Consider the following 22186-nt stretch of genomic DNA (forward strand, 5'->3'; position numbering starts at 1 on the left):
ATGGTCACGTCTGTGTACTGAAAGTACACTACAGACACATGCAAGTATGTCTTTTCAATATAGCAAAATTGGGCTCGTGCTTCCATGTTAAAACTACTAAGGGAGAAGGGGCTAAAACACGTATAGTAAACCTCAATCAGAGATCATATCTTGCTGGTACTTAAACTGTTAGCTAATGTTAGTTAACAGTTATTTTTTTACAACTGTCTGATTTAACTCTGCAGGATCAGAGTGCAATGTATCACATAGTATAGATCAGGACGGCAATCACAAAGCATAGATGTTTCTGAATAGTCAAGATGTCCCATGAGATTCCCTCTCTTTGCAGTGAAACATAGTGAAGAGAAATGAGGCAACACATTTTGAGGAATGGAAACAACCAGATGTGGCTGTTTATGGAAGAGTGCCATGGAAGACTTAGAAAACAAACTGTTTGTTAAGGATTCTGGCAGCCACGGAAAACAAGGAAGTATCTCTCTGGTCATAAAAAAACAACAACAACAGACCCAGGCAGTGGTGCTTCTCCCAGTGTGGCCAGTGTGTCCAAGAACAAAACAAAAAGTACCAGGATGCTGTAAGGTAAAGGTAAAGGGACCCCTGACCATTAGGTCCAGTCGTGACCGACTCTGGGGTTGCGGCGCTCATCTCGCTTTATTGGCCAAGCGAGCTGGCGTACAGCTTCCAGGTCATGTGGCCAGTATGACTAAGCCACTTCTGGCAAACCAGAGCAGCACACGGAAACGCTGTTTACCTTCCCACCAGAGCGGTACCTATTTATCTACTTGTACTTTGACATGCTTTCGAACTGCCAGGTTGGCAGGAGCTGGGACCAAGCAACGGGAGCCCACCCCGTCGTGGGGATTTGAAGCGCGGACCTTCTGATCGGCAAGTCCTAGGCTCTGTGGTTTAACCCACAGCGCCACCCGCGTCCCTACCAGGATGCTGTAGGTAGGGCCAAAAAATAATAATACCTGAATCAACACTCCTATTTCAACTGAGTGTACCTATATAATATTCAAAGAAAAACTTGGAAAACACACACCTCTTCAATAGTTTCATCTTGTGGTGTAGCAGCACTATCATCGGAGTCCTTCTGAGAGCCAGTATCAGCGCTTTTGCGAACTTCGCCTCTCTTCTTATGCTTGTGGGCCAGTTTCTTGACATGCCCATCTGCCTTTCCGCTGCTAAGTCGCCTCACTGGGCTGGTGAGCCATTTCCTCAGGGTGTTACCCGGGCGCTTTGGACCTGGAGAACTCTGTGCCCCAATCATATGGGGCTGGAGCGATGTTACCGACGCAGGAGGGCTGGCATCATTGCTGGAAACGGAAAGAGAATCTGAAACAGAGAAGGGAATGGAATGATCAATGGAAGATCTTTCAGCACCCACGCCCGTTGGGTAGACTTGACTTCATGTGAGGAATGGCGAGAGCCACGGGTAACAACTGCAACGTCGAAGCCGCTTTCTGGAATTTATCCAAATGCAAGGAAACTGGCGTGAACTCAACCTTGGTCATTGCGGAACACCATATTGTCACTTGCCGTTGTATGCATGGATCAGACACAAGACTCAGTTATAGGCACTATGACATGTCAGCTGTTGTACGGAGGGTTCCCTGCGGCAACCATGTGAGCCAGCTGGATTGCAAGGGGGGGTGTGTTTCCACGCCAGTACTGCTGGCTCCCAGGTAGATATAATGTCAGTGTGGGGACTCTGTACAACATTGACCCAGCCTGAGTGGCTGGAGGTGGTAATATTGTGACATGAACTCCACCCAAGCACAACCCGGAACCGTGCTGTAACAGCACATGCATATAAACCGGCATTACTAGTAGCTGATATTGATTAGCCAAGTTTCTCTCCCCTCCGCCCCACAAAAAATGCAAGCTATATTTCTCCTTTTCCTTTTGCACAGTTCTTTTCTAATTCTAGCATCAGGCAGGCTCTCACCCTATGCTTTTTAGATTCCTGCTAAAACCCTTCTTTGTTTGTTTCAACAAGGCTGCCCAGACACATAATTTAGTTTATATATGCTTTGCCTTAGTATTTGACAATCGTGCCTGATTTTCAATGAATATTGGTATGTAAACTTAAGTGTACAGTGGTACCTCAGGTTACAAACACCTTGGGTTACAAACACTTTGGGTTACAGACCGGAAATAGTACCTCGGGTTAAGAACTTTACCTCAGGATGAGAACAGAAATCGCACGGCGGTGGTGCGGCGGCAGCGGGACGCCCCATTATCTAAAGTGGTACCTCAGGTTAAGAACGGTTTCAGGTACCACTGTATTCTACATGGGGTGAAAATAATGCTGTACACTGGATTGGGACAGGTGTGCAACCAACCCCCAAAATGCCTAGTATCTGAATTACAAGTTACAGGGATAAAAACACTACCTTATTTTAGGCCTCCTCATTACTGGGGTTGTTAACCCAGGCCTGGGTTGCATTATGTTAGACTGCTGGTTGGGACTCATGCGACTGAATGCCTCTCTATTAAACCCTTCCCTGCAAAACCACAAAAACTTCCCTGGATCCGATTACCAGATGAGGAAGACAAGTTCTAGCCTAGCTTTTTATACCTGTCACTTCCACATCAGGCACAAAATTGCTGCTGCTTTGTGTATTCTGCACTCAACAATTAAAATTCTGTACTCAGGACTCACACAACCTGGGCAAACTGAGCACAACTGCATAACTTATCTTACACAATTCGTTTTACACTTTCACAATTATTCTGAAATTATAAACTATGCAGCCCTTATCTCCACATTCATAAGGGGCAGAAGCTGCAAGGAGGGGGGGAGCTCCCTTTCCTACGGAACTGAATTGCGCGCCAATTTCGCCTTCTATGAGTTTTTATTCATTGCCGTATTAATTTTGCCCTCACCATTCTAGGCCGTGGTGCACGTAGCAAAAAAACAAAAACAAAAACAAAAAAACACAAAACCAATAACTCTGAAGTAAAACATATAGAACATTACACAGACATAAAACCTCAAAAACAGTCTAAAAAGCAGTGGGTGGACAAAAACCTGTAATATCCCTTCAGGTCCAAACTTCATCTCTGCCTAAAGGCCTGGACTAAGACATCTTCACATGTCAAAGGGATGTCAGCAGGGAGCAATTTAGCACATAGAGTCCTAATACTGTTTGAGGGAATTATCTCTTTTTTTTGCATGTGTGGGTGTGTGGATAGTGGTGTTAGATTATATTGTAAAAAAAATGCCCCTCAGTTATTATATAAAACTTGCTAAGAAACTGATTAGTTACTGCGTCTGCATCCATTTTAATGTCCTGTGAATTTTTAAGAAGATGTCCACCCACTAGTCTCCCAGATCTTCCATTAACAAGATGATAAATATTTATCCCACTTGTTAAGTCTATGAATGTAACTCACATTTCTCCAAGGCTAGTCAAGGGTATTGTCCAAGTTCATAAAACTAATCATAAATACAGACACCAGATGAGCCTTTGGAACTCGCTTTTATCAAATATCTCAAGGGTGCACTTTTGTTTAGACTAGCCACAAACCCTCCAAGGGATAATTTACTACATTCTCCAAAAGCTCGAAGTACAGCTCTATATGTACCTCTGCTAATGGAGGTCGGAGTTTAGGCAAAGTCCATTTAATAAAACAAAACAAAGGAACTGAAGCGAAAGCAGAATAGTTAAGCTAGAACAAGAGATGGAAATCAAAATTTTACAGCCAAGTACTCATTCTAAACCCAAAGCCAAGGAATCCGACCTTGTTTATCTGTATGACAATTTATGTGGGTAACGTTCAAGGAATCGCTCCTAAAGCCAAAATCACATATAGTCAAAACCAATTGGGTTCAATGGTGGGTGGAATTGCCAAAGTCATTTTTCCGGGAATCCTACACCCTTTCTAGTTTTTTGCCATGCGCGTAAATGTGAATGCGTAGAAGTTAAATGCACTAAAGTTGCAGGCTCACTGTATGTGTGTAAAATCTCCTTAATCATGCCCTGTTGTTTGGTGAAAGAAAGGCATCTGCCTCAGATTTTCCTGTTGAGCTCCAGACAACTTAATAATATTTAAGACGCGGCCAGAGGCAACAAAAACCCCATTTCCTCCCATGAAACAGATATATTTAATTTTCCTCTGCCAAACAAAACACACATCCAAGTGCCCCTTTCTTTAACTGAATGTGCGCTTCATATAGGGTAGAGCTAACGCTTGCTACTACACAATTATGCTCGACTGTATGTCCACTTAGGATCAATACTGGGATAGACAATTTGGTGTCCAGAGATGAAATACCTGCTTTCTAAATCTACCTATGCAAAAGCACATTCTCTCTCCCTTTCCTCTGTTTGCTATTTCCAGCATAATGTACAAAACTCCTCAGGTGGTATTCAACTTGGGTTCGCTGGACTGGCCATGTTGTGCGGATGCCTGAAGATTGTCTTCCAAAGCAACTACTCTATTCCGAACTTAAAAATGGAAAGTGTAATGCTGGTGGTCAGCAAAAGTGGTTTAAAAACTCTCTCTCAAGGCAAATCTTAAAAAATGTAGTCTAAGCACCGACAACTGGGAAACGCTTGCGAGAGCACCAGTTGGAGAACAGCCTTTACCAAAGGTGTCATGGGCTGGGCTCTGAAGATACTGTATTTTTCGTCCCATAGGACGCACCTAGTTTTTTGGGGGGGCAAATAAAGGAAAAATGTTTTTCCTTTATTTTCCCTCCAAAACTAGGTCGGGGAACTGGCCACAGGTTAACCTGTTTGGAAATATTACAATTCAACATCAAATTAGTTCCCCAAGGGCATGTTCCACTTGCCTGCCCTGCTGTCAATCAAGCCCACCTGTATGTTCTTGCATAGTAATATAGCTATTATAGTTCACAAAAAGCATCTAGCATATTCTCAGGCCCCCATCTGTGACATGCAGAATGTTACTGGCAAACCTTACATGACCATAGCAGAAATTACAGACAGCATATATAAAGTGCTTTGAAAATTCGTGTGTGTGTGTCTGTGTGTGATTAAGCACACAAGACGTCCTGCATATAGATTACCTGTAGGGAAGGGAAACCAATGAACGTTGTGGTTACAACCGAGTCCCTCACAGTCAAACTGTGTTGGAAAGAGTGCTGGAAAGAGTCCAACTTGAAGTCATTTCCTTTCTTGTTGATATGGGAAACAGGCCATTTCTCAACTCATATGAAATTGCTCTTTTTCCGGTCAAGTCATAATAATACTAAATTGAAGGTTTGACTTGAACACCGGAGGTGTTTGCTTCTCTACCTCATTGCAGCATTTTCTCTCCTTCCCATGGTTACAGCCACCTTTTGAATAGCTCAGTTGGTTAGAGCGAGGTGTTGATAGCGCCAAGGTTGCAGGTTCGATCCCAGGTGGAACAGCTGCATATTCCTGCATTGCAGGTGATTATCAGGGTCCCTTCCAACTCCCATGATTCTATGACAAAATGTGCTGTAGTAAATAGTGTGTTGTGATGGGCGTAGAGACCTAGGTTAGAATTCTTATTCATGTTCACTGTATGGTCTTGGCCACATCACTGTCTCTTAGCCTAACCTACCTTGCAGACAAAATTGAGTATATGAGAGAGAGAGAGAGAGAGAGAGAGAGAGAGAGAGAGAGAGAGAATGAGAATGAGTATGGAAGCTGACGTGGCTTCCTTGAAGTAGAATTAAAGAATCTAATAAAATAAAGCAACAAGCCATCATTTAAGCAGCACAAAATTCTTATTGGGGCACGCCATGATTTGGGGAATCTCATTAGTACAAGCTTATTCTATGTTTTTCTCCTGACTTAAGGAGCTTGGTTGTGGCAAAACTTACTCACATCTGTACCCTACATATTCCAAAGGCTCAAGGGTCAAGGCAGTGCTCCCTACGCATGCAGACAGATGGACAGTTTTCATTAGACCTTCCAGGGCCTATCATAATTTCCAGCCTACTTATGTGAAGAAAAGGACACTAAAGACTGATCGAAAGCTAACATGAAATCTAACATATCCATGGCTATTAGCAAAGGTGGCTAAATTGATTTGCAGATATACTGTACCTCCGAGTACCAGATGCTGAGGTCAAACAAGAGATAGTCAAGTCCAGCTTAAATGTTTCTCAGGCGTGTTAGAAAGGATACAACTGTTGTGCTAAGTGGATCTTTGGTATGGTCCTCCAAGCAAGGAAAATATTATGTTATAAGGTTCAACAAAAGCCCAAGGATACAAGCTTCTTTCCCCCCCCAAAGGGACCTTAATTTCAACCTAGCATTCCACTCAAGGCAGACATAAAAGCAGAAGGGTCCAATTCCTCCACGGTATGCTTTCTAAAAGCCAGATGTGACACATATGCTACTACTGAGACAGTGGGCTGTGTATCCCCTCAAGGCATAATTTATGGCCAACAGAGCACGCTATCGACATAAGAAGCATGGAGCACTCCACATGTCAATGGCCACGGAAGGATAACTGAAACTGGCAAATGGACGGGGAAGGTGCAACAACAAGGAAGGGCCATTTCACACATTACACAAAGCAAATCCTGGTTTGCTATTGTGACTAAACACAACCAAGAGTCATAACCAATATTGTTTCCTCAACTAGCATAGCCGTTTGATGCTCATTTCCCATCGTGTAACATTTTTGCTACACATTTTCAGTGGACGGTTCTTATTGACACTTAAAATATGGTGAATGAACAGATCTGACAGCTAAAAACCCAATCTGGTGCCCTCCAAATATTTTAGATCAGGGGTGGCCAACTTTCAAGAGACTGTGATCTACCGTATTTTTCCCCTCTATAACACGCAGATTTTTTCTCCTAAAAAGGAAGGGGAAATGTCTGTGCGTGTTATAGAGCGAATGTGTGGTCCCTGGAGCCGAAAAATCAGGCAAAAATCAGGCAAAAAATCAAATCCCAGCGCTGCACGGAGAAGCGAAACCTGAAAAGAGGAAGTGGCTGCTTTCCTGCATTCTGCCTCAGGGTCTTACTGCCCACCCTCCTCTGTTTCGTTGCTGTGTTTGCTGAAACGGAACAAAGAGCAGGGAAAGCCCCTCCCCTCCAGGCAAGCAGAGGGGAATTCCTCTCTGTGCTGCTGGGGGAGAGGGAGAGAGAGGGGGGAAGGGAGAGAGAGAGGGGGGGAGGGGGAGGGAGAGAGAGGGGGGAGGGAGAGAGAGGGAAGGAGGGAGGGAGGGAGGGAGGGAGGGAGGGAGAGAGAGAGAGAGAGAGAGAGAGAGAGAGAGAGAGAGATGGCTGGCTTGGGTGGGGGGAAACTTTTGCCTTTCTTTCCTCCCTCCCGTTAAATCCCTCTCCTGCATTCTTAGCCAGCTGCTTCTCTGCATACCCCTCTCATGTCCCTTCTTTGTTTTTCCTTCGCTCCCCACTTAAAATGTGGTTACAAAGCATAGATCCACATGGATCCTCAGGATCTTTGCATTGGGTCACCCCAAATTCACCATCAGATCACATAGCATGTCCATGGCTACAGCCTGCAACAAAAAAATCACGCACCCACTGTTGCCTGGGGCTGCAATGGTGCAAAAATGTGGTTACAAAGCATGGATCCACAGGGATTCTCAGGATCTTTGCATTGGGTCACCCCAAATTCACCATCCGATCACATAGCATGTCCATGGCTACAGCCTGCAACAAAAAAATCACGCACCCACTGTTGCCTGGGGCTGCAATGGTGCAAAAACGTGGTTACAAAACATGGATCCACAGGGATTCTCAGGATCTTTGCATTGGGTCACCCCAAATTCACCATCCGATCACATAGCATGTCCATGGCTACAGCCTGCAACAAAAAAATCACGCACCCACTGTTGCCTGGGGCTGCAATGGTGCAAAAATGTGGTTACAAAGCATGGATCCACAGGGATTCTCAGGATCTTTGCATTGGGTCACCCCAAATTCACCATCAGATCACATAGCATGTCCATGGCTACAGCCTGCAACAAAAAAATCACGCACCCACTGTTGCCTGGGGCTGCAATGGTGCAAAAACGTGGTTACAAAACATGGATCCACAGGGATTCTCAGGATCTTTGCATTGGGTCACCCCAAATTCACCATCAGATCACATAGCATGTCCATGGCTACAGCCTGCACCAAAAAAATCACGCACCCACTGTTGCCTGGGGCTGCAGTGGTGCAAAAACGTGGTTACAAAGCATGGATCCACAGGGATTCTCAGGATCTTTGCATTGGGTCACCCCAAATTCACCATCCGATCACATAGCATGTCCATGGCTACAGCCTGCACCAAAAAAATCACGCACCCACTGTTGCCTGGGGCTGCAATGGTGCAAAAACGTGGTTACAAAACATGGATCCACAGGGATTCTCAGGATCTTTGCATTGGGTCACCCCAAATTCACCATCCGATCACATAGCATGTCCATGGCTACAGCCTGCACCCAAAAAATCACGCACCCACTGTTGCCTGGGGCTGCAATGGTGCAAAAACGTGGTTACAAAGCATGGATCCACAGGAATTCTCAGGATTTTTGCATTGGGTCACCCCAAATTCACCATCAGATCACATGTCTGTGGCCACAGCATGAAGCCCAAAAATGATACATCCACTGTTTCATTCAGAATGTTTTTTCCCTTGTTTTCCTCCTCTAAAAACGATGTGCGTGTTATGGTCAGGTGCGTGTTATAGAGCGAAAAATACGGTACTTTCAGAATTAAAAACTGGCAGTGATCTACCCCTATTTTGGGGGGGGGGGGTTTAGCTCAAAGTTGTTGAGCTTTCCTTAGGGAGGAGAAAAGCCCCATTTTTAGGGGGTAACTTTTTGGGGGGTGGGAGTTAAAGGCAAGGGTCAAAGGGGGTAAAGTCACTCACAAAAAGATTGCTATGGATCAAAACAGCTGCACAGAGAAAGCTCCCATCTTCCTTTCCAGAGATCATACAACAATGGAGGGCAGGGCAGGAGTCAGTTTTAGTGACGCTAAGGAAAGGGAACCAGAGATTGACCGCGATCTACCAAAACCTCTCGGGGATCTGCCAGTAGATTGCGACCGAACTGTTGGACTTCCCTGTTTTAGACTACAGCTCCCATCAGCAGTGTTGGCTGGTGGAGAACATCTGTACTGCACGATCTAAGAGGAACCCACTCAGAGTCTGGTCTCCATTGCTTGGGAACAAGGGCAAGTGCAAAGGAAAACAGACTACTGCCCCCTGCTGGATCTCTGGCATGCTGCTCTGCATCTGAGCGTGGGCATTGCATTTGCCTGCTGATTGCCCTAAACCTGGAAACAGGCATTAACAGCATTCAACCTACATTTACCACCTTTGTCCTGCCCAACAGTGAAGCCAAGCAAGGACACAGTACAACTGGGCAAGGAGAATGGGAAAACCATACATGTTAATATGCTGTACAGTGACTGCCATGTCCCAAACATGTACTTTTATGAGTTCTTAACCTTAGACCGCAACCAAAGAGGAAACGGGACTCAAATCTCCTTTCCCCTCCAAAGAGGATGCTTTCCAAACAACAAAAGGAAAAGTATCATTCATGTTGTTAGTAGCCAAGAACAAAGGATTCCATCATCACTGAATCAGGCATCACTTTATGTGATGCAGTTAATAGAGCCAACTTTAGCCCTCTCTCTAGATTAAAACCGGAGGTTTCGGATTTATACGGATATTACTTAAGGGCTTTCTTCTGGCAAAAAAACCCATCACTGTGCTGTGGGGCTTGTTTTAGCAGGAGTGCCAAGAGTTCCATGTTTCAACCGATATATTTTTGTGGTACGGCTGGTTTTCTGCACTTCCAAGATCATGACAAGTTCTGATTAAAACACACATGTTCTGAAGGGGGGGAAAGCTCTACAGCATTTGCCACTGAATTGTTTCTTAGCTCCTTTTGCTCCAAATCTCAATGAAAATGATGAATCAGTTGATGAAATAAAGCCGCTGCTACGTGCATGAAATATCCATTTTTAACAACAACAACAACAACAACAACAACAACAACAACAACAACAACAACAACAACAACATGCCACTGCTCCTCTCTGCACCCTGAAGGATAAACAAAAGTCAAAAGCATCACCACTTTTCTTCAACTTTCTTGAACTATGCTTTAACTATGGCATGGTATTATGTGTGAAGCCAGCAATTTACCCACCTCAGACACTCATCAAGCTACAAAGAGTAGTTGGAAAGAAAACAAACTGTGGAGAAACAAGCTATTGGGTTGTTTGAGCAGCTGCAGAAAAACTTGTGGTTTGTTAAACAAACCATGGCTTAGTATTATGTTTTTTGCGATGGCTCAAATCCTATGCGAGTTCCCCTTTTTTTTTATTACCACCAAGTTATGAACCTAACATGCATGAATTAGCCCTACAATACATTAGGGGGAACTGATATTTAAAAGGAGCAAGTGGGTGGGAAGAAAACGATGGGGGTCTCTCACCTTATTGTGGTTTACATGCAATGAGGTTGGGCCCCCGTCTCTTCTAAAGCTCTTTGGAAGAATTCGAACCTCAGACCACATCCATCACAGGTAGAAATTGTGCCCCTAAACTCAAGCTAACAAAAGCCCATTCAGGAGCAAATCGTTATTTCCTTAGACACCCTCCTCCCCTCTCCATGGGCACACGTGAACATAGGTTTTTTTTCTTTAAAAAAAAGACCTTCAAGTTCGTTAAAAGGGAGATTTCAACTGGAACTTCCTGTTTATGAATTGTGCACAAAAGAACGCTTGAGAGACGGTCCCCACTGAGAGAAGGTAGGAAACACAGGCCTGCAGTGCATTAGCCAACAGACATGCCTATCCACAGCACCCAGATGTGCTCTGTTCCAGGGGAGATTTTGCAGCCCATTGTTCTGGCCGACTCTGGCGAGGGTCTACAGCAACACATTTAACAACTTCCATCTGTGCCACAAAGGCTAGGACTACGCACTTCTTTCAGAACTGGCACACATCCAAGAGTTACACCACCCTGCAAGCTACACTGGATACTTTACTGCATTCCAGCCTTCACCCTCTTTTCCTGAGCGCCCTTTCCCAGCAACCGCTTCACGGTAACACTATCCCTCAAGTAGAAATGGAGAGATATATTACATGCACGCACCATCGTGATACTGGATGTGAATGTTTTTTTTTAAAAAAAAGTACTTGGCGAGGAAAGCTCGTGTGTTCCATTTGAGCCATAAATCTTACCTGAAGTACAGCCGGAATCAATTACGGCAACAAATCCTGGGCACAAATATGAGAGCCCTACGTGAGCAACACCTAACCCCACTCTTTTTCAGCCTCTCTATGTAGTAGCTGAAGGGACGCGGGTGGCGCTGTGGGTTAAACCACAGAGCCTAGGACTTGCTGACCAGAAGGTCGGCGATTCGAATCCCCGCAACGGGGTGAGCTCCTGCCAACCTAGCAGTTCGAAAGATTAATTACCAGAAGAAATTTAAAAAGACAATAAGTGATTAATTAACCGATCTGAAGGGTTGTTGAAGAAACTTTTAAAATAGGGAAGCAGAGAAGGGGAGGGAGGGGGAAGTCCGAGAAGCAAGGTTATGAAAAAAAAGATTTGAAATTATACATGTTTATATGTTTGTGTTTGTTTGTGTGTGTTGACTGTTTTGTTTTTATTTGTGTGGAAAATTAATAAAAAATTATTTTTAAAAAAACAACGAAAGCATGCCAAAAAGTGCAAGTAGATAAATAGGTACCACTCCGGCGGGAAGGTAAACAAGTGTTTCCGTGCACTGCTCTGGTTCACCAGAAGCGGCTTAGTCATGCTGGCCACATGACCCGGAAGCTGTACGCTGGCTCCCTTGGCCAGTAAAGCGAGATGAGTGCTGCAACCCCAGAGTCGGTCACGACTGGACCTAATGGTCAGGGGTCCCTTTACCTTTTATGTAGCAGCTACAAGCTCTCTCTCTCTCTGCAGGGCGATAAAACGCACACAACAGGAAGCGGTGCCCCCACAGAAAGGGATACAGATGCCCCAGTCTAGATTACGGAATCACAGATTTGTAGAATTGGACGGGACCAGGGAGGTTCGCCTAGTCCGACCCCCTGCAATGCAGGAACCTTCCACCCAACGTGGGACTCGAATCCACAATCCCAAGATTACGAGTCTCATGCTTGTGGATCTTAAAGACTTGTGAGACCTGTTTCTTTTCCTCAATTTATACTGTTCTCTTCCATTTGGAATGATTTTGTTTTATAATTGTTTTGTCTGTTTTATAAACAGATAAATGAAGTGGAAAATCAGAATGCATTTGGATTGTGGGGATCAGATGCGCTGAATCTGCGCTACAGCTCCCCGAAAACGATAGTCCCACGTGGACATGTCTTGCAGTGCTTGGCAATACTCAGTGTGTGCAGTCTCATGGCAAGAATGGAGCAATTCCTGCTCTGGAAAACATAAGGCAGCCCAGGCTTACTTTCATGGGTCTCCATTTGCGCTCTACGTGGGGCTACCTTTGAAGGTGACTCGGAAACTACAATTAATCCAGAATGCGGCAGCTAGACTGGGGACTGGGGGCGGCTGCCGAGACCACATAACACCGGTCTTGAAAGACCTACATTGGCTCCCAGTTCGTTTCCAAGCACAATTCAAAGTGCTGGTGTTGACCTTTAAAGCCCTAAACGGCCTCGGCCCAGTATACCTGAAGGAGCGTCTCCACCCCCATCGTTCTGCCCGGACGCTGAGGTCCAGCTCCGAGGGCCTTCTGGCGGTTCCTTCATTGCGAGAAGCAAAGCTACAGGGAACCAGGCAGAGGGCCTTCTCGGTCGTGGCGCCTGCCCTGTGGAACGCCCTCCCATCAGATGTCAAAGCGATAAATAACTACCTGACATTCAGAAGACATCTTAAGTTCAGGGAAGTTTTTAATCTGTGATATTTTAGTGTATTTTTGGTTTTTATGGAAGCCGCCCAGAGTGGCTGGGGAAACCCAGCCAGATGGGCGGGGTACAAATATTATTATTATTATTATTATTATTATTGGGTCAATAGGATTTTGTATTAACTAAAAGGCAAAACTAATGGAACCCTCCTCCCACTATTTCCTGTTACACTACAGAATGCATTAACACGTCTCATGTTTCTTTCAGTTTCCATCCATACTGTTCCATGTTACCTTTGAAACTTACCAGGGAAACATGGCTTCGTATGATCTGTTAAGGAAGTAGGAAGGTATGCCTCTGGTTATTTGAAAATAAAAATCAAGTGTGTCCATTACACAATCCAATATACAGTGGATGCTCGGGTTGCGAACGTGATCCGTGCGGGATGCACATTCATAACCCGCAGCGTTCGCAACCCGCAGCGGCACGTCTGAGCATGCGCGGGTTGCGATTCAGTGATTCTGCGCATGCACAAAGCGCGATTTAGCTCTTCTGTGCATGCGCGACCTCCGAAACCTGGAAGTAACCCGTTCCGGTACTTCGGGGTTTCAGAGCGTCCATAACCTGAACAAACACAACCTGAAGGGTCTGTAAACCGAGGTATGACTGTACATTTCCACTGCTCCCTACAGTGGGAAAAAAAAAAATCTATTATTATAAATTTATTAAATTTGTATACAGTCCTTCATCTGTAGATAACAAGATGTTTTTGTTTTACTCTAATCTCTCCCTGTTACATTTCCCTAAAGAATCTTACATTGGGGCAGAAAATGGGGTAACAGTTTCTCTTCTCATTCTTCCTGGGAGAGGACTTTCTCTATAACAACTTGTTGACTGTTTTGTTTTTAAGGCATTGTCATGTAGTAACAAAGGATTTTAATCTAGATTTTAAAACATGTATGAATTTTAATACTCAAAGAAAAAGTTTGGTGGAAAAGCATGCTTGCTGCGCAGCTGCAGCCAACATCCCAGTACTGCAAAGTGTGATATAGCAACTATAGATGTCTGGAGGAGAATCATATTGAAAGGCCTCTGTCTATTTTAAATAGAAGTGACCATGTATCAAAGAGGAGGTTGAATCTTACAAATTTCAGTTCTTATTTACAAACATGTAATATGTACAACGGTAATTAATGAGGTTTCGGTTTACACAATTTCAGTCATTTCTGCTGACTTGCCCCCAGAGCATCCTCTATAGGTGTTAACAATGTGAGGAGTTCTACACAGACCAAAAGGAAACAGGATAAAAAAACCAGAATGGACTGCACAACACCCAGGAATTATATAGACTTCCTGCCAGGTGATTCAGATCATTGGAATGCAAGCCATTTGCTAGCCATTTTTAACTTGAGGCGTAAGTGGGAAAACATTAGGGTGGCCTTGGAAATATTGATTTCTGCACTAAAATGTGCAACAATGATTAATAAAGTCAGGAGGCTTTGAAAGACCTCGAAAAGAGGAAAAATGAATAAGCCTAAATGCCAATGCATGGAAGTAATAGTTTCAATTAATTTTTAGATAGTCATCAGCATGCATAGCGCAATGGCCACAAACATGAGCTTGAGATAATCAGATTCTTGCATGAAAGCAAAATTCTCTTATAATCCATTTCTGCCTCACGTTTTCCCTCTTAGGTTGCTCACAGATCCAGTATGCTTTTAAAAATGTGCCATCTAGCCAGGTGCACTTACTTCCTGCTGCTTGTGCCCAGCGTGAGCATGCTCTATGAGCCTAAGCTGGCAAATGCAATGCACAACGGAATGTGCTTTATCTACCTGGTTTGGTACAGCATCTATCCGAACGACACTGCAGGCTGAGGCATCTGAGAAACATTCCTGCTAAGTAACGCATCTGGGAGGTTGTCAGATGTTCCTCAGAGAAGCTTATGCTATCTTTGGAGCTGGAATTTATCATGAACAGCACAGTGAGATCTACAGACTTTTCAAAAGGCACAAGAACTCTTCCACTGCAAAGCACATGAAAGGTACACAGTTCCATGCTGTTTCCACTTCATTTCAGACATTTGTCACATATCAGCCGTACCTTACGGTAATTTTTCCACAGTTGAAACTCCTCCAGCCCAGATGCATGCCCCAGGTTCAGTCTACCCAAACTGTTCCTAATTCACTTTGAGCTTCCAATCCTAACTGGTAAGCAGCAGTGAAGCCAGTGGGATTTGATTCTGAGTAAGTTATAAACCACAGAGCCTAGGGCTTGCCGATCAGAAGGTCGGCGGTTCGAATCCCCGCGACGGGGTAAGCTCCCGTTGCTCGGTCCCTGCTCCTGCCAACCTAGCAGTTTGAAAGGACATCAAAGTGCAAGTAGATAAATAGGTACCGCTTCAGTGGGAAGGTAAACAGCTTTTCCGTGAGCTGCTCTGGTTCGCCAGAAGCGGCTTACTCATGCTGGCCACATGCTGGCCACATGCTGGCCACATGACCTGGAAGCTGTACGCTGGCTCCCTCGGCCAATAAAGTGAGATGAACGCTGCAACCCCAGAGTCGGTCACGACTGGACCTAATGGTCAGGGGTCCCTTTACCTTTACCTTTAAGTTATAAACAGGATCAGGCTGCACATGAACATTAGAATGCCTTAGATCCTTAGAATGCCAGTGGCTGCTTTTAGATTACATTCAAGATAAGTAGGGAAACATAAAGATCCAGATACATTTTAATCAACCTCTATGACAATGGGTTTCAACAGTCTCTAGTGCAAATCCTTGTAATTTCTATTCATCAAGCAAGTTTCAAGTGTCCCATTCCATTCACCCAAAGGAACACAGACCTTTAAAATTTATTACCCTGGTTAGATTTAAGTTAATGGCTGCTCATGCGGGCAGACTAAACAACGCCACAGAAGAAGATAAAACTTGTTTTGGAACAGATAATGGCATCTGATAATATTGAAAGCCAATCAACCCATTTGTTGGATGGCTGGTCTGGTACAACAGGCAAACAGAAAAATCTGATCCCTGATAGGTTTGCGTATCTTTGTGATAGTGTATAGAAGACACACAGTTAGCACTGATGTATTAATAGACCGTCTCCTTTTTTATTCCTGACTTGCCTGATCATATTTAATTGGAAATGTTTGATTTGTAGATGTTTGAATCTTTTTTCCCCTTACTGGAGAAGGTTTTCAAAAATTTGCATAAGATAAATGACATTTTAGATCATGCATCTCTCCCCCCCCCCCCCCGCATCAACCTTCATTTCATGCAAACGGAAAGTGGCTTCATTTTGCTACAGATAAATATTCTTAGGTAGACTATTGGACAGGAACAGCTATGCTACTCTTCCCCATTCTGGCTAGCAAATCCTCATTTCCACCCCCCACCCCCCTGTCTCCCTTTACAGCAATTTAGGAATGGAAAGAATCGCATCGCTGTGCTTGTATCTTTTAGAAATAAGATTCTGATAGAAATTATTTGAAGTACACTTGCTCTCCCCTTTGCTTGTATTAAGCCCACAGCATGCTATATTGTTCGCCTAAACACATCTGCTTCTGAAAAGGAGAGGAAGAAACCCTTTGCCCTTCTCCCGCCCAAACCAATATTTGCCTGCCATCTGTACCTAAGTCCAGGATCCAGTATTTGCAGCTGCCCGGCTGCCCATTTCCACAGTACGGTGAATGAAGAGATTCCAGGGTGTCAATTTGCTCTACTCCGTTTGACATGGCAAACTGTTAGCTTGCTGCAAAACTCCTGCAGAGGATTTCCACAGACTGTGCTCTCCTCCTTCTCCTCCTCCTTCCCTCTGAGAACTCCTTAGCTAAGAACTGAGAGCAGAATAACAGCTCTTTTAAAGCCCCTTGCCGTAGCTTCAATGCAGCGACTCCCTTCAGGGGATGCTCTCCTCTGACTCACTTGCACAGCGCAGCTCCAGATTTTAGGCTCACACGTGGGAATAGCCAGATGCAATGGCTTACCCTCTACCGTAACTAGCCTAGCTGAAGTTCAAGAAAAATCCTTGGCTCCGCCGACAACTAGCTCATTCGTTCCCTCTGGGAGGCTAGAATGCAATTCAGTGAGCAGAAAGGACCGTGGATGGTTAATTTCACGGTGCAAAAGCAAGGGACCAGCCCATCCAGCAGAAAGGCCTTCTCCTAGTCAAGCTAATAAAAAGCACATTGCTGTATCATGAAATTAAGCTTGAAAATCATGAGTTAGGCATTCTTTTGCAATGCTACCTTACTTTTCAACTTATGGCTATCCCAATCATAAACACCAGAAGCTACTTGCCAAAAGGGAGGGAGAAAATGCCACGACATATCACTGTTTTGTGTGTGATTGGTTACTGTAAATGCTCACATATATTTTTGGCTATTTCGATTCTAGTGAATGTTTAGAACGGAGGGAAAAAATGGTTCCACACCACTTTATGATACAGAAATGATTCTACCATTCCTTGGGAACTTTTCCTATACTAGCAAAGGTCTCTTCAAATATTATGAGAAAGCCTGTATGTACACTGTCAAATATAGCATCACATACATATGCGTTTCTGTGTGTATATATGGAATATCTGTGTGGGAAGTGGTCAATAGGAGGTGCTATTTTTAAGCTCTACCTTCTTGAACAGGATGCAGCCATTAGCAACTATATATTTATGGAAGTATCACAAAACTTTTGTTGAAGACATATTTTCATCTTAGTTTGAGTGTCACAATGGCTGAAAGTATTATCACTGTGCAACTCCTGTAGCCAATGTGATTGATGTTCTTTTTGCAATTTAATTATTTAGGCCTTCTTTTATAAATTACAGCAAAGAAATCCTTCCCCACACCAGCTGCTTTGGGGGGACGGGGGACGAAGGAAGGCAGAGTCTTCCCTTCTAAAGTAACTGTATTGGACAATGGGGGTCAGAGACAACAGCCCCTTTGGTCCAAACCAGGAGTCAGCAACTTTTCTCAGCTGTGGGCCGGTCCACTGTCCCTCAGACCATGTGGTGGGCTGGACTATATTTTGAAGGGGGAAAAAATGAAGGAATTCCTATGCCCCACAAATAACCCAGAGATGCATTTTAAATAAAAGCACACATTCCACTCATGTAAAAACACCAGGCAGGCCCCACAAACAACCCAGAGATGAATTTTAAATAAAAGGACACATTCTACTCGTGTAAAAACATGCTGAAACCCGGACCGTCTGTGGGTTGGATTGAGAAGGCGATTGGGCAGTATCCGGCCCCTGGGCCTTAGGCTGCCTACCCCTGGTCCAATCTATACAACAAACACTTTGCCAACATGCAGTAAACCTGACACGCTATGGCAAGAAGGAGCTGGGAATTTAGAGGACCTTTCTCTGTTCCTTGGCCCTTCCACCTTGCCAAGAAAACATGGTTTGCCAGCAAAACCCACCTTTTCTTCTTTTATTGTAAGACATAGTCGTAGGACGTTCTCTAGATTATTATGTCCATGAAAGCCGCATGAAATTGCAGAATCTAATTTTCAAGTATGGCCCCTCCTGCACCCTTCCCAATTAACGCTGGTTGTGTAAGAAAGCTTAGGTGGGTGGTTACGTTTTATAAAGGCTCCAAAGACTCCTTATTTATGCAGCCCTTCAGTGCTAAAATATTGGCTTAGTAGTTGTTGTCCCTCTGCCTGCTTTTAAGTTCCTGCTTTCATTGATTTTTTGATGTATGTTACTGTGAATACTGCTCCTCATTTTTGAGAATTTTATATTGAAGAGAATACGGGATTAATAGATGGAGCATTTGGTGCGGGAGGGGGAGGGAGGCTCCATGCCACTCTACTGAACTACTGAACAAATTTCTCTCTGTTACGCACTTTACAATAATTCCCTAGTCTTATAAATCACAATTTGTCATTTTGGCAAAATGCAACTTGGAAATCATGCTGAATTGCTCAAACTCACAGGACGCAAGGCCACCCAATCCCAAAAGTCAAAAGGTCCAACATAAGGCCGCAACTGTTCAATGCTTGGATTAAAACGCAAGTTACACAAATTACCAGGAATTTTATTTACAGTACACATTTCCTGTAAGGAGAGAGGCAGGGAGGGCTTGCTCATGAACTCAACAGCAAAGAATCATTCCATCCTGCCAGCATCATCTTTGTTCTCCGCCCTTAACTACCTTGGCCTCGGCCAAAAAAGCTGCACAATCTTCCCCAACAAGAAAGCTTCGGTAAATCATTTTGGGGGTCAATACTTTCTGGGTAAGCACAATGTGACTTTATAACAAATTCTGGACAGAGTTCTTCTTGCCTTTACTGTACAATGTGCCTACAGTTTCAGCACCACCAGCACAGCTGCACCCAGTAGGGTTTTGGTTTCTTAGGTTATAAACACAAAGATTGCCCTGTTCATTGAATTCTCGCGGTTCCTTCTACCCTACAGATTTTTTTTTTTTTTAAGCCAGTTTGCAAAGGAACTGAATGACTAGAAAACTGTTTCTTTTGGAAAATATCTAGGGTATTATTTCATGTAGCTTTGCATCCTTGCAAACAAAAGCAATTTTTTTTACTGGGTCAGCCAGATGATGACCCATTTGAGTGCAAATGGCCCAAAGGCCTTTTCTTCCAAGTGCTCAATAATTCACTGCATCTCCACCCCCCCCACCCCCTGCCTGCAAGACACAGCCAACAGCTCTGCTTTCTTTACAGTATCCTATTAAAGGCCTTTTCGAAATTGATGGGAGATGGCCTGAAAGGCCCAGGAATTGCTTCAAGGTGGTCAAAAAGACTGCATAAAGAATTCTGCCTTCTAACTTTTGTTGTTCGTGAAAAAGAAGTGACTACTCAAATGTGGACTGTTAAATGAAGCCACAGCTGGAACAAGGAACATTCAGGTGTGGCAAATGCGTCTCAGCTTCTAGTTCGCCTGACTTTACAAATCTTGCCAAAACTGATGCAAGTGAATGAGACATTAGCACAATGGGAGATAAAAAAAAAAAAAAACCCTGAGCAAGACATCAGAATGTCCACATTTATGACTAACTAGGATTTCATTTAACCCATTCACGTTCTCTGAGGAGCTCCAAAATTGAGTGGTGAAAGTGTGGCAATTCACAACTAAGCAATTAATTAGCCGACTAATTGGAAGCAAAATCCTGAGCTTCTGAATATGCATGCCTTAGAACACTTACTGGGAAAATTATGACTCAAGCATACAGATCCCCAACTCTGCTTTAATTTTTCAAGGCACTGTCAAGGAAATACAGAATAAACCAACATAGATAATACCTAAATCCTTTTGCCTTACCAAATGATTCAGTTATGTTTTATGGTAAATGCTGGCCAGGAATAAGCTTACTTATGTTACTGAAACCCCAAAAGTTGCAAGAGATTTGAAACACCATTTGCCCAAGAATCAGAATCACTAAAACTGAACTGCTTGCCATTTTTCTGCAAGTTTGTTATGGATTTTTTAAATTTATGTTTAGAAGACACTCAGGTGCTATTATGGAAGTCCTCTTAATCCATAAAAGCCCTTAAACGCTATATCACAAACTGCTTTTCAAAGTCCTGATAACATCAGAAACAGTTTGTCATGCGGCCTAGTGGCACGTGGAATTAATTGCACTCCCAATGAAAGACTGGCCACAATGTTCAAAGCAGCCCTGTGGACAAACACGGAAACAAGAAGTCCCAAACAGCTGCAAAATAAATTTGCTAAGCTATCTTGAGAAATGCTGTGTTTATCACCTAAATTACTTTAAGAAGCAAGAACAATCTGATGCAGGCAAGCACACAAAGACCTTCTCTCTGCAGCTGAACAATTTATTGTTCTTCTGTAGTGACTGTGGTTCCTACACCTTAATAACTCTTTTTATACTAGATTGCTATGTCCTTTTGTCAGTTGCCTTGAAAGCCTAGTGCAGAAGGACAAGGTATAAACCTGATAAGAAACAAATAATACATTGACATAGTTGACTTAAAACAGGGTATCATAAGCTAATCAAGTCCTTCAAGGCCTGAGAGGCAGTTGTTTATCATGGGCTGGCGTATCAACCGTGATTTTTAGGAACACCAGTCAATTCAGTTGCTGTTGCTACGTCATCAGAATCCGGTGGCCCTGACACCCGCTGATTTCAGAACATTCTCTGCTAATGTTGAAATGACTTTAGAAAGAGACAGAAGCAAATGTAGCCATCCTGTCACATACACAACCTGATTTCACTCCACCAACACATCTGGCTGCATGGTCAAGTGTCGCCCAGGAACTCAAACCGATTGTATATTTAAGTGTGTGCGATAGGCCCGGTGTTCACACAAAGCCTTTTATTGAGAGCTATTAAAAACCAATACTGTACAGAAATATGCCCCCAGCAATATGACAGCTTGCATATTTTGGTAGATGAAGAACAAGCGAGCAGAATAAACAAAGCCTAGCATACTGGTGTTTTAACCATCCTAAGGTTTAGCTATAAAAGGTTTTCTTTGTAATAATAACAACATTATCAATAATAAGCATTCAAAGATGTGAGCACTCAAAGCACTTCATAAACTCTCAGTAAACTGTCCAACAGTCCTTAAAGTATCCACAGATTGCAGGCGAGGTTCAGAATTATTGGCTTACTGAAGGATACTCAGGCCAGAGACAAGATTAAAACCTGGGAGTTCTTGGTTCACAGCTCAGTTGCTTAGCAGATAGGCTGCAAACACGGTCTTAAATATATGCTAAGGTTTATTTCCCCCCGGGAAAAATTCTTAACAATTGCAACTTAATGATAAGTTGTTCCATGATTTGGTTCTCTCTAAAACCGGAGAAAACATTCAAAGCTAAGTATCTAAAACCAGTTTACTTTACTATGTCTACTCTGCAAGCTCTTCCTAGTGCATGTAAGAAAGTTGTGGTGGTGAGACACTTGAAAGCTGCATTCTCTCTCCAGGGCAAACTGTTATGAAGAGTCTGACAAATACATTAAACAGAACACCGAGACAGTTCTGAGTACACGGATGTCTTATACCAATTAAGTATGGAACAAACGGCTCAGACTTTAACAAGCAGTTTGTGCTGGGTAAGTCTGTTTTACAAGTACATATAATATATCTTTTGGTTTGTTCTAAACACACGGCGCTACCCTGAAACTTCTCTAACTCCCTCAGACTGTCAAGCACGAGATTGTCATGCGCAAGGGTCCACAAATATCACGCTGGTGTTAACAGACATTATTTGTGGGCGTTATTTACCCAGCGCCTTCAAGTTCTTTGCTGCATTCAAGGTGGGAGTATCTCTCTCACACTTTTGTGCTGACCTCAGGAGAAAAGCAGTATAAATCTCTTTCACCACTCCTTTCTCCAAAGACCAGTGCGAACCTTGACCCCCTTGATCAGCTTCCAAAGTTTTCTCTGGGCAACGTGGAT

The 22186-nt window shown here is 43.6% G+C and overlaps 1 protein-coding gene across 8 annotated transcripts in view; it reads right to left on the bottom strand.

Annotated features, from left to right (window-relative positions):
- TRIO (trio Rho guanine nucleotide exchange factor) overlaps positions 1 to 22186 on the bottom strand; it is a 268477-nt gene that overhangs the window by 42797 nt on the left and 203494 nt on the right. For all 8 annotated transcript variants that reach the window (XM_081872947.1, XM_081872950.1, XM_081872949.1 and 5 more), the window contains exon 35: positions 1043 to 1335. In XM_081872947.1, coding sequence (XP_081729073.1) covers positions 1043 to 1335 — 293 coding nt within the window. The remainder of the gene's footprint in view (positions 1 to 1042; positions 1336 to 22186) is intronic.

This window comes from Podarcis erhardii (genome assembly GCF_964252035.2).
Source record: "Podarcis erhardii genome assembly, chromosome: 8".
In the NCBI taxonomy this organism is placed as follows: domain Eukaryota; kingdom Metazoa; phylum Chordata; class Lepidosauria; order Squamata; family Lacertidae; genus Podarcis; species Podarcis erhardii.